At 33.9% G+C, this 13,604-nt stretch overlaps 2 protein-coding genes across 4 annotated transcripts; one reads left to right on the top strand and one right to left on the bottom strand.

Moving 5' to 3' along the window:
• The first annotated feature begins 718 nt into the window (after positions 1-718).
• Positions 719-6,675, top strand: LOC127083082 (uncharacterized). 3 transcript variants are annotated; one of them, XM_051023311.1, is made up of 12 exons: positions 719-988; positions 1,351-1,621; positions 1,979-2,061; positions 2,141-2,276; positions 2,472-2,959; positions 3,052-3,099; positions 3,290-3,464; positions 4,975-5,087; positions 5,183-5,279; positions 5,424-5,643; positions 5,824-5,971; positions 6,080-6,675. In XM_051023311.1, the coding sequence occupies exons 2-12, from the start codon at positions 1,420-1,422 to the stop codon at positions 6,479-6,481; spliced, it is 2,112 nt and encodes a 703-aa protein (XP_050879268.1). In that variant the 5' UTR covers positions 719-988; positions 1,351-1,419; the 3' UTR covers positions 6,482-6,675. The 3 variants fall into 3 exon arrangements, with proteins under 3 accessions (XP_050879268.1, XP_050879269.1, XP_050879270.1); XM_051023312.1 differs by having other exon boundaries at positions 741-1,111; XM_051023313.1 differs by lacking the exon at positions 719-988 and adding an exon at positions 1,074-1,098.
• Positions 6,676-7,209: 534 nt separating this feature from the next.
• On the bottom strand, positions 7,210-9,360 carry LOC127083083 (uncharacterized). Its single transcript, XM_051023314.1, has 5 exons — positions 8,936-9,360; positions 8,682-8,838; positions 8,499-8,549; positions 8,321-8,413; positions 7,210-7,636 (listed from the first exon to the last, which is right to left on the bottom strand). Exons 1-5 carry the CDS (start codon positions 9,052-9,054, stop codon positions 7,571-7,573), a joined length of 486 nt encoding a protein of 161 aa, XP_050879271.1. The 5' UTR covers positions 9,055-9,360; the 3' UTR covers positions 7,210-7,570.
• Between the last annotated feature and the right edge of the window lie 4,244 nt (positions 9,361-13,604).

The following is a 13,604-nucleotide window of genomic DNA, read 5'->3' as shown; positions in this document are numbered from 1 at the left end:
TTGAAGCATAAACCCTAATTCCTAAATTAAAATAAAATTTAACATCCTCAATTAAATTTTATTTAAAATCAGTAAATCTTAATAATTAATTTCAAATAAATATAACAATCATATCCGTATTTACCTTAGTAACGGTGTTCTCAATTCGAACACTAGCAAATTACTTTTTTTTTCTTTTCAATTTTGCCCTCAAATGCAGATTTTTGTCGGTGTTAGTGTTATGTCTGATGAGCGAATGAATGAGAGAACAAAAAGAATATCAAACGTTAGTTTGTTCAACAATGGCGGACGAACACGATGAATATGATGTTGATGTTCATATGTAGTGTTGGGGAAAAATATGAAATGACAAATGTACACGATGAATAACTTCAGTTTGATCAACAATGACAAACGAGTACGAAATTAGGATTTCAGATGAAATAAATAAGATAAAAATAAATATGATGTTGATGTCCGTTTGTAATGTTGGGATGCAATGACAATGAACACGATGAATTTGAACAAACAAAAGTTGTTTTAATTAATTTTCACAATAACTATTAAAATTAAAAAATATATATAAAAATTAGGGGTAACTTTATCACTTAATCCTACCTGATATCTACCGGTAAGTGGTATCTACTAGTACCATATAATCATTGGATTACTGACTAAGTCAACAATAATTTCTCATTGGCCAGATTAATGACTTCACCAATTTGTGTGATTTCACCATAAAATTTTCTTTTTTCTTTTCCTAATTAGAAAACAGCAGTTGCCATGTGGCTTGATTCATCTAAGGGACTAAAATAAATGAAAGACATAGTGCAGTTGGCGGGTTAAAGTCGGAGAATCTGTTTCCACATAACACTTGCTCTTCTTCTCGCCACGTCTTTGATGTCTTTCTGGAACGTGTAAGCATACGTTACGTCAGTCCCTAAGAAAAATAGTAACTGAGAACAAACAAGAAGAAGACTCACTTGTAGTTGGTCTCATCTAGTTACCGGTAGTTCTTCTAACCATTTTCTTCAACTTCAATACGTGTCTTAATATTTATCCATCACTATGATCGATGCAGCTTTTAACATTCTTCTACTCAATTTCGATTAACATCGTGTATGATGCGATGGTACACTGTATATATATGCATCTCGTTATATTCTTATGTTGCCTATGTAACTGCCCATAACATGTTTGATATAATGACATTCACAAAAATGAACAAGTTTTAAAAATTAAAACCCTAAAACAACAAAACTAAGTAGAGATGTTTGATTTTACTACCATCAATAGCCTGATTTTAAAGTGATTGATGCATTGTATGGTTGTGCATCTTTTGACATTTATGTTTAACTATTATATTTCCAGGTTATTTTTTATCCTTGGGTCTTCTATTTTATGAAGAGCATTTGAGCCTGGCTTTTTCAATTTTTGGTCATGGGGTTTTTAAGGTTTTTGAGAAGGTATAATTACCCCTTTAAAGATGAAACTCAAAATAAAGCATGCTTAGTTCAGTATATGCAAAGGAGAGGTTTCTCAAAGGCGGAAGTTTTCAATGGTAATGATGTAGTGCTTCCGGTTCTGATCGTTGGTGCAGGGCCTGTGGGTCTTGTTCTTTCTATTCTGCTCACGAAGTTAGGTAGGTTCTAAAATTATAGCATTCCAATTGGCAATTGATTAATAATATTTTGGATGAAGATTCCTTGTGAAATGGGTTTCAAAATGATGCATCAATGATAATGAGATTTATTATGTTTTCAGTTTGTAATTTTGCAATGACAATGATTTCTACTTCAATGTTTACATATTTGTTAAGAGTTTCAGTGTGATAGATAATGCAAAATTCTAAAGTGAACTATAGAGTTTCCTTTGCTAATTTGTGCTACTAGTTTTTATGACAATGCTCCTATATCATGAAGAACAACAAATATAAATGAAAGATATGAGTAAATTGATGATGAACTTCAAAGTTCACACTCCTTTTGTTTTATTGCAGGTATTAATTGCACAGTTTTGGAGAGAAACAAGGCATTTTCTAAACATCCACAAGCACACTTCATCAACAATCGATCCATGGAGGTTAATATCACATTTTGATAAATGGTTTTATTTCCAAAAAAGGCATTGTGATGTATTTTGACCATTGGTGCCATTATAGATATTCCGCAAGATTGAAGGTCTTGTTGAAGAGATCCAAAGGTCTCAACCACCAGTAGACTTATGGAGGAAGTTCGTATATTGCACTTCCCTTTCGGGTTCAGTTCTTGGATCTGTAGACCACATACAACCTCAAGGTGCTATTTTGTAGACCACGTGAGACAATTTCATGTCTAATAGATAGAAATAGGAAGATTTTTCTCTTAGGATAGTTTTGACAATATTACATAGCTTTCAAAATATGCAGCATCAACAATTAGACTACATGATGTTTTATCATTTTGGTCAATATTAAGCTTCACAAGATTCATTTATCTTGTACTTGTTGCCAGATCTTGCGCATGTTGTCAGCCCAGTCTCTGTTGCACACTTCTCACAGTACAAGTTAACCATGTTACTTCTCAAGCAACTTGAAAATCTAGGCTTCCAAACTTGTGCATCTGAAAGCTCTGAAGGAAATAAGCAATCTTGTGAAAAGAAAATATTGATGGGTCATGAGTGTGTATCAATTGACACCAGCAATGACTTTGTAACTGTAACTGCGTCTTCTGTCAATAATGGGAAGCGTGTAGAAAAGAATATCCACTGTAACATCCTTGTTGGTACAGATGGAGCAGGAAGTACTGTGAGAAAGCTTGTAGGAATAGATATGAGAGGTGAGAAAGACTTGCAAAAACTCGTCAGTGTCCATTTTCTGAGCAAACGGCTTGGGAAATTTCTGCTTAAGGAGAATCCGGGTATGCTTTTCTTTATCTTCAATACTGAAGCAATTGGGGTCCTTGTTGCTCATGATCTCAGGGAAGGAGAATTTGTTTTGCAGGTATGATATGCTTAAATATAAAAATGTCACAATTTCAACGTGCAATTGGTTTTTTGTGAATTAAATGTATGATGCTAGTTATATTGTCACAGATACCGTTTTATCCACCTCAGCAAACAATTGAAGATTTCAATCCAAAGGTATTATCTACCCATAACAGAAGGTTTATACAGATTTTTTAATGACATTTGTAATAATGCAAGGAATAAATATCTTGCTAAAGCTAAAACATGGAGTTTTGAAGAGGTCATAGGTCACGTCTGTTGATATGATTAAACCTGATACATTTATGTATGTATTTACACACTGAAAGAGAATTGATTTTAGTAGGCATGTGAGAAGTTAATCAGCAAACTTGTTGGTCAAGAGTTTGGAGATGTGGATGTAATTGATATAAAGCCATGGACTATGCATGCTGAGGTTGCTGAGAGCTTTACATGTTGTGGCAACCGAATATTACTTGCCGGCGATGCTGCTCATCGATTTCCTCCTGCTGGTGGATTTGGTTAGTTGTTTTTATCTTTATGCTGATAGTGAAGATGCTTACTGGTCTAAAATAGAAAATGGTTTTCATGGCATCACTTAATATCTATGCTAAATAGGGGAGAATTCATATTTTCTCTTTTTCAATGGCAATATGTGATATGCTCGTGTCTTTCTTTTTCTGAACATGGCATTGTCATTTTCCTATACATTGGACATAAGAGCTTAAAGTGAAAGGCAGAGTGGGGGAATGTTTTCGTTTGTTAATGTTTTCATTTGTAAACAAACGTTCTCATATTTGAGATATTTAAAAATGAGAATATCCTTTGTTTATTTTCATTAACATTTGATAATTCTTTAAATTTAGAATCGAATAACTGACCTTTCTCTTCCTTCTTAATTCCTCCAGCCACGCAGACCCTAAGAGTATGTTTGGATGGAGGGGAGAGAAATACTATTTTTTTTCCAAATTAAGAAAATTATAAAATATTTCTAAAATAAATAAATTGTGATTGAAATGTTATGACTATCTATCATGCTTTCTTGAGAATGGTAATATTTCTAAAATAGGGGAGAATTCATATTTTCTCTTTTTCAATGGCAATATGTGATATGCTCGTGTCTTTCTTTTTCTGAACATGGCATTGTCATTTTCCTATACATTGGACATAAGAGCTTAAAGTGAAAGGCAGAGTGGGGGAATGTTTTCGTTTGTTAATGTTTTCATTTGTAAACAAACGTTCTCATATTTGAGATATTTAAAAATGAGAATATCCTTTGTTTATTTTCATTAACATTTGATAATTCTTTAAATTTAGAATCGAATAACTGACCTTTCTCTTCCTTCTTAATTCCTCCAGCCACGCAGACCCTAAGAGTATGTTTGGATGGAGGGGAGAGAAATACTATTTTTTTTCCAAATTAAGAAAATTATAAAATATTTCTAAAATAAATAAATTGTGATTGAAATGTTATGACTATCTATCATGCTTTCTTGAGAATGGTTCAAGGCCATATATTGTCCGATGTGGGACTCTTCTTAACACACACCCTCACGCCCAGTACTGGACATCTGGAGCGTGGAAATAAATGGTGGGTGGCCCGATAGCAGAAACCATAATAGATGGCCTACCGGATCTTAAACGAGACTCTGATACCATGTTAAGAATGTGTGGTTGGGTCTAACTCAACTCTACAAAACCGGTTGATAGAGTGAGGAGTGCCCACATTTATAAACTCATGTTCAGGTCATATATTGTCCGATGTGGGACTCTTAATAATCAGTTTTCAAAATATTTGGCATAGTAGTTTCCTAAATTATTTTGAAAGTATTAGTGTGACTTTTAGCTATGACTTTTCCCCAGTCCCAGGAGCAATCCACAGTTTTTTTTTGTAAATACAGTTCCAGGCCAGGGGTGGTGGCGGGAATAGAGCTCCCCAAAATAGCAAATATAGGATTTGAACCCACTATTATATTATTGCTTTTTATTAAGTGAAGCGATTTATCATAAAATATTGACTTAATTTTGCAGGAATGAATACTGGCATTCAGGATGCCCATAATCTTGCATGGAAAATAGCTTCTGTGATCAAGGGTATTGCCCCAACTTCAATGCTTAATACCTACGACATGGAACGCAGACCAGTAATTCTTTTATTTTCTGTTACATTTTTTTAATATGTATTTATATTCAAGAAATTCAAAACCCACGGACAAATATTACTGCATTTTATTGTCAGATCTCGGTATTCAATACAAGGTTAAGTCTTGAAAACTATAGAGCTGCCATGTCTGTTCCTGCTACACTTGGTCTCGATCCAACTGTTGCAAACACAGGTACCCAAAGTTATTTCATGTAATGAGTTCCTTTTATATTCTTCATCATCAATTAATCAAAGAATCTTACAACTGGTGCTGTTCAGTTCCATCCTCGCTAAATAATAACTGAAACTTAACTGATTTTTCCTCATTTGATTGCAGTACATAAAGTTATTATTAATGGGGTTGGTTCCATCTTACCATCCGGATTGCAGAGGCTAGCTTTGGATGGGATTTTTGCTATAGGTCGTGCACAGCTCTCTGAATCTGTTTTGAATAAAAGTAACCCTCTTGGATCCTCAAGGTTGGCTAAGCTAAAACATATATTTGAAGAAGGAAAAAGCCTTCAACTTCAATTTCCTGCAGAAGATCTCGGTTTTAGGTATCACTGTCTGAGTCAGACATTTTTACGTTTTGTATAGCTGAGCTGCATATCACTATTATTGTATTCGTCTAGCTTAGCTATTAAGTTTTACATTTTTGTATGGTAGTACATTGGGCCAAATTTATGAGATGGATGGGCATTTTTGGGTCACCTGTCTAACTCAGCTGTTGAATTTAGGTACCTACAAGGTGCAATTATGCCAGAGAGTAGTGATGTTGAGAGTCCTTCACAAGTACCCACAGGTCGTCGCAGGGACTATATCCCTTTAGCACAACCAGGATGTAGACTCCCTCATATGTTTGTGAGAGTAAACCCATTATGCGAGGTTTGTAGTGCTGTTGATCTATAGACTTTAGCTAAATGATTAGCTAGCTGGTTTTCATTGCTTTTAATCATCAATTTTTGTTGATATAGTGTAAGTAATATTTTGTAGGAGACTGTTTCTACGCATGATCTTGTGTCTGGAGATAAAGTTGAGTTTGTTCTCATCATAGCACCTGTGAAGGAATCTTATCATTTAGCTCGTCAAGCATTCAAGGTGGCTGAAGAACGACAAGTTTCTCTCAAAGTGTGTGTTTTTTGGTGTACTGATTCTGCTGAAAGACTTGATAAAGGAAGTAAAGAAGCATTATCACCCTGGAAGAATTATGCAGATGTTGTTGAAGTTAGTTCAACAAATTCAAATTGGTGGGAGATGTGTAACATGACGAACAGAGGGGCTATTTTAGTTAGACCCGATGAACATATTGCCTGGCGTACAATTTCAGGACTTATCGAAGATCCTAGGGCGGAAATGCAGAGGGTTTTTTCTGCGATACTTGGAGCACACTTATAAAATAAACAAATACTAATCAGGCATCGCCTCAGTTCCAAAATAATAAATAGTAGTATTCTATTTATGCTCTTGTTCCTTGCGAATATATAATTAGTTATACTTGTAATCAACTAACAAATAATTTAAAATCTAAGGTATCTTTTGAGTTGCTTAAATATACACTATTAAAGTAAAAATATATTGGGTTTTATAAATGCTTAGTATTGATTCTTTGGGCAATACTATTGTTATAGGTAGATTAATTTTTTTTTATTGTCATGGATTCACAATAATGAAATAATCTCTAGTGTTGTTTGTTTCAAGTTTTCTACCGGGTTTCATATTTTCAAAACCATTTCATATTTTCTGTTCTGATATAGTTGGATCATATTTTCAAAACCATTTCATATTTTCTGTTCTGATATAGTTGGATTCGATCCATTACCATATGGTGTTTATTAGGCAATGTGTAAATTTCAGTCTTAACTCCAATTTCCAAAAGCATGAAGTGATCATTTTGAAACACAAACACATTCATCTACCTGTATTTTCCTTTTATATGCGAAGTCATGATTACCAGCATTACTATGTAGTTTTGAAATATGGTCCGGTGCTCCATTCTATAGGTCATTGTGAAGGTTGTTTATAACAGACAACTATATTATTACATCAATGAATTGATAATATTTAATGTCAAATATGTTGAATGTACAACATTCCCAACTAATAAAAAGAATAACTAAGAAAGATGAAAGGACAAGAGTTTCTAATATCAAAAGAGCTACATATATCCAGGGTAACAGACTACAAGTAATATCAAATAAATTTTTTCAAACATTGTCAAGATCAAAAATCCAAAATTGTAATAGAACGTGCTCTAGCAAATTAATGATTCCATAAGACAGACGCTTCCATTACATCAAGTAGTGTAATTAATACAGTTCAATTTTCGATCGCCAATGTTGATATGAAGGTCAAGTGAAGTGATTGCAGGCTGATATCAAAAGGAATGTGCCCATATGACTTTTCCGGTTGAAAAAGCTCAACACTAGAGACTTGTTGTTTTGGATTTTCTATACAACGCCCAAAGGAATCCTCAAATTTTAACTATCAAACATGTTTTATTAAAAAACCAATAGATGCTGTTACGATTCCAAGTAAACCACCAGCAATTACCTGCAATATGAATTTAGAGTATTAACAAAGGAAATCATCACTTGTTTTTTTTTTTTTGGCAATTCAAAGTACAATAAAGATGAAACTCAATTAAAAAAGGAACCTTTTTTTCTTCTCCAAAGAGATTACGAAAAAAGCAACTAAAGTTAGCCTGGTTATCTTTTAAGGTTTTGTAATTGCTCAGATTAAGTAGAAAATGAGATACAGAGTGCCACAATATGTCCAAAAAGTGTAGCAGTGAAAATGCTATAACCTAGTTAATGACTTGATAATATTTCTGTATTGATAAATCCAAAATTCACTTAACACTAACTATAATCGAATACTATGAGTCTATGAGTAGTATAGTATCCCGATTCCCGATAGCACTAAGACAATATACATAATCCTAGAAAAAAATCAGCTTAACGTTTCAAAGTAAAACATACTATCATAGATTTGAATGTTGATAAAAGACGGTTTTGTGTAACACAATTGTCACCTACTATACGCAAGCAGTAGCAATGCTCATTGAATATATTTAGTGTAAACAGTTCACAAACATCAAAATCCCTATGCTTACTTTAGGTTGCCGAAGAATTCTATAGACGAAACAACCAAATATCTACTAAATTCTCTATTCCAAACTCGGATCCATTAAACCATCATAGAAATTAGAAAGCAATCAAATGCAAAATATTGAACCTGAGGCGGGGTATGCCCAAGAAGTTCGCGAAGAGGTCTGCTGTCAGACAGAGGATGTTCAGCAGGAAGTTCAATTACAATTTGATTAAGAACCTGGAAAAACCCGGTCATTCAATTTCGATAAAGACAATTTGAAATCAATCAAAACAAATAGAGATCCCATGGACCGCAATCAAACCTCCGCTTGTCGTCCTGCTTGCAATCTTACACCAGTAGCATCATACATCACCTGCCACCACCAACAACAATATCTGAAATCAGAAACTATCCCAACCTTATAACTACCTGTATTAAATCAAACACATAGAAAACAAAAGAATATATGAAAATCTTTAGAAATTGCAAAAAAAATAAATCATACAATGATAGCCAGAACCAATGCAGTAGCGAAAAGTGGTCCTCCAAATCCTTCCCGAAATCCAACCGCTGTAGCAAGAGCAGTAACAGTAGCTGAATGAGAAGACGGCATTCCGCCAGATCCAATCAATTGTTTCGGATCCCATATCCTTTCCTTATACCTAAAAAAACATTCACAAAATTCACAAAACATTAAACATTAATCAATAACACTCTAAACGGTGAATTGAATTGGGATCGATCGGAATGAAGACTCACCAAGCGGTGAAGAATTTGATGAGTTGAGCGATGGTAAAAGCAACTATGGCGCAAAAAAGAGGGTAATTGCCAAAGGTTGAAGAAGAAGAAGACGTGGTTGTACCTGCAGCGTCGTCCATGGGTTCTCTATTAATTAATTAATTAATTAATTAACCAGTAAATGAATTAATTAATTAATCAATTAATAGATGAGAATGAATTGGGGAAATTCTGGGTAGATTTTTAAGAAATGCAAGTGCACTTGAGATTTTTGATGTAGAAACACGAGAAGGATTCTAAATTTATTTATAAAGGTGAAAAGGAAAGGTTATAAATACATTTCAGCTAGGAATGTAAAAATGTTTGGTAAGGTGGCTTTCATTGAATTGAATTTCTTTCAAATGAAATACTTCACCAAAGTCAACAACTAACGGTCTAAGCTTCTCAAATGAATATTCTTTTGTTCCTTTCCGTTTTGTCTTTTTTTATTTTATATTATTTAAAAAAACACTTAGAGATGAATTACTTCGGACCCAATGCTCTAAGTACATTTTAAATTCAATTTGAAGCTTAGGAACGCACTCTATCACTATTAAACATCATCATTATATTTCATATTTTTTTAAATCTTCACCAAAAATCATCTATTCTCATTTAATTATTGTATTTAGTGACACAATTAATATGTCTCATAAATCTCACCATGGCTCTAAATTTTACACATAACATTTATTTGATTTTGTTTTGTATACCTGCAACCACGGTAGATAGAATGTACATTTATATTGTCAATCCAACTAATCCATTAGAGGTTGGTGAGTGATAGTTTTTATTGTTCTTTACCATTTAATTTTATAATTAAATCTATTATTTCTACTTAGTTTTATTATCATTTTACTATCTTTTTACTGTTTTTTTTTAATTTCAAAAGGATAGAAAAGAACGAAGGTTCAAGGTTTATATTCAAAAGATTTAAACTAAGTATGAGAGATGTCTGAAAGTTCTAGAGAAATTAAGGAAGAATGAGACGCATGATGCAATGTAAGAATTTATGACAAGTCCATAGTGATCATTATAGCCGTAGTCCTTCTCTTGCCACCTCAAATCATCATTATGTAAGAATTGTTCAAAACAATGGAATTATGACCATGTTCTGATTCACATTTTTTAAAGTCAAATGCTTCATCCAGGCATAGACCGTTCTATCTCTGAACAATAAACCATGCATCCATCATCTATTGGTAAATCTAAACGCGTGTGTGTGCGTGCGTGCGTGTGTGTGTGTGGGGGGAGGGTGTAGGTGTGTGTGTGCGTGTGTTTGTGGGTGTATGTGGGTGCATGCGTGTGTGCGTGTGAGTTCGTGTGTGTGCGTGCGCATGTGTGTGTGTGCGAGTGTGTGTGTGTGTGTGTGTGTGTGTGAGTGGGTGTGTGTGTGTGTGCGCGTGCGTTGGTGCGTGTGGGTGCGTGTGTATACGTTCGTGGGTGCGTGTGTGCGTGCGTGGATGCAGTTGTCCGTGTGTGTGTATACGTGCGTGTGTATGTGTGTGTGTGTGTGTGTGTGAAAAACACAAGAATGGGGATTGAATTGTGTTAGTTTTTTCTTTCTTATGTAAAAATCTCTTATCAGATTCTGAACTTAAAGTCTAAAATCTGATATATAAGCAAGTGTTTGTAGCGGATAAAAATAAGTTTAGAGATAGAGAGTGAAACAAAGAGAGACACATACAAGCTTATACTAGTTCCTCCCACAAAACGAGAGTAGTCCAGTCCTCTTGCACTTTCAAGGCTTTTCATTATAATCACAACTGATTACAAATGCTCAAGCATACAAGCAAGAGACTTCAGATGCTCAAGCACACAAACAAGAGACTTTAGATGCTCAAGCACACAAGCAAAAGACTTCTAACAATCTAACTTAATCAGATAAAAGATTGTTTGAATATTACACTTGATATACAATCAGAGGTGTAAACAAAATACAACTCAAAAAGACTCTTAAGACTTATGAAATTCTAAGATATACAAATGATAATAAATAATAAGTTAAACTTGTGCTTTTGATTAGACAGAGTAACAAATCTTTCGATACTCAAGGATTCATTATTATTCTTCTAGTCTTCTGCTTTTTATACAGAGAGACAGAAAAGAGTCGTTGAAGAAAAGAGCTCACACAAGTGATTATTGAATAAGCTTGATCATATATATTGGAATCTTTCTTTATATGGTTAATGGCGTTGAAAAGGCATTTGAATTTTCTTTGCTTCAAGAGGAATTATCTGTTACATCACAGGGGTCTATGCAGATTTTTGTTTGCATATGCACATGATCGAAAAAATAAAAAATAATCTCTGAGTCTGATAGTGACCTATCATAGTCTTTTTGATCCCTGCATTAACCTTCTTCAGAGTCTGAGAACTTTAGAGGAAGTTGACCTCCCCCAGAGTTCGAGTCTTAAGAGTCTGAATCTCAGGTTCTGATCCTTCAAAGTCTGGATCTTTTAGCTTCTTTTTCATGTTCATTTTCAGTATTAGTGCTAAGTTTGTATCATAGATTTTAATTTATGGTCCTTCACGCTTGAACACATATCACTATACCCAATTGTTCTTAAATACTTTTTTATCATCAATGTGAAATCCCTTTCTATTAGAATGGTTTTGTATGATTTCAAAATTAGGGTACTTTAGTGTTTATGTATATTAGACGGTATCCTCCGAGTCTTAATGTGCATCTTAGCATTACGAAGCATAATAACATGTTTCCAACGGTTTAGAAAATGTTTCATACATTAAAAACTGATTTTTATATGAAAAACAAGTCAATGTGTCGACACATACATGTTATGAGTCGACACATAGAATACATTTTTTCCTATGAGTCGACACATATGAGTTAAAGGTCGACACATGTAAGTCATTTTTAAAGCATGTAGATTCTGTTTGGTGTGTCGCCTATACATGTTGACACATGCATCATATGTGCCGACACATGACTTACATAGGTTGGCACATGCATTAAAAATCTTGAAATTTTGCATCATTTTCTAAACTTCTTGCGTTCCTCTTGCTTCATACCTACACACATATATATTTTTGATACATGCATCATTTCTATTAAGGTTCTAGAGTAAACATATATAAAACCGAGATTTCAAATAGTTCTTTTCATCTTCAACCTACGTTCTATGCATACACACAAACAAACTACACATAATCATTCTTTGTTTGGGTGCCATCTAGAATCAGTGTTGATAACGCCCAATTTAGGTTATTGAATTGTAAATTGAGTTGAGATCTTTTAGGGTTTCAAATAAGAAAACCAAGATGGAGTTTTCCTTCAAGATTAATTAGAGATTTAAAGGTTTTGGATAAGATTTCACAATTTGGATCCGATCGAGTGAAAGCTTTGAAAAACAGGGGTTTCTTGCTAAGGAGTAGCGTGATACAGTGGATCATCTTGGTAAATCTTGGGTTATAATAATTTGTAATTTGGATTCGATAGAGTGAATACTTTGAAGAACGGAAGATTCTTGCAAAGGAGTAGTGTGAAATGTAACACCCTAAAAACCTGCGCGTAATTATCAAAGAATTTAATTAACGAAATACAATCACTTAGAGTGTCACTCACAATAATCATAGTCTGCTCCATAACACGAGTTACAACAAAACATTTTACTGCATACATTTGCACTTAGGATGTTTACACGATATCTAACTCATCTGAATATCTTCGCAGCAGAATCATAATAAAAAAACAGACCAATTTAAAATCTCATAATAGTTCTCATAATAAAATTAAAAGCACTTACTCGTGAATCTTCTCCAAGTGTTATCACACGAAAATATAAAATAAATACGAGAGCATGCATTGTCTCTTAGGAAATTTCAATGAAAAATAAATAATTCACTCCCCAGTGTTACATATCAGAGTATAATTAAAGTTAAAATGAATAAACTAAAAGAAAGAGCTCCAGGAGCTAACTTCCACTCACAATAGCGTCTCTACTCTTGAGTATTTGCACGATGCCCATGTAAATGCAACATTCAAATAGAAGGGGGTGATAATTCATTTCAATAATAATAACATAGAATGTAAAATAGAGCACAACATCTACACAATCATGCATAATAACATATCACATTCTTCTTACGAACCTGATTCCCCATTCGGAATCCCGAACTCCCCCTTCTGAGTTCCGGATAAGTCTTTCGCCCCCCTTCGGACCTATGACTTATCTCCTTCAACATATTAACAATTGATGTATGACATGGTAATAATGCAATTAACACAATAATTATAATAATATTTAGCAAGCCACAATCAATCACACAATTACAACCATGCGTAATGTGATCCACCCTTCTGGACTACCACCAATATAATCAAACACATCATCCCAATCATTCATAACACATCAAATAATTTGTCAATACATACCTCATCCATATTCTTCACATCATACACTTCTTTCCCACCTACTACCAATCTTTGATCAAACTATTAAAAATATTTTATCCCTAAAACAAATTTATAGCTCTTTGTTTCAACTACCCAATGCTTCAAACCCCGTCCCAAAACGATTTACGAGTTGAAAGTTATTATCAAAACCGTGCACGAAGGAGTTACCAAAAAGTTACTGTTTTTCTGAAATTTCCAGCATGATTTTCATCTTCTCCAACCCCAAAAACATCCA

Source organism: Lathyrus oleraceus, chromosome 5 (assembly GCF_024323335.1).
Source record: "Lathyrus oleraceus cultivar Zhongwan6 chromosome 5, CAAS_Psat_ZW6_1.0, whole genome shotgun sequence".
In the NCBI taxonomy this organism is placed as follows: Eukaryota; Viridiplantae; Streptophyta; class Magnoliopsida; order Fabales; family Fabaceae; genus Lathyrus; species Lathyrus oleraceus.
This window is presented reverse-complemented; position numbering and strand designations above follow the sequence as displayed.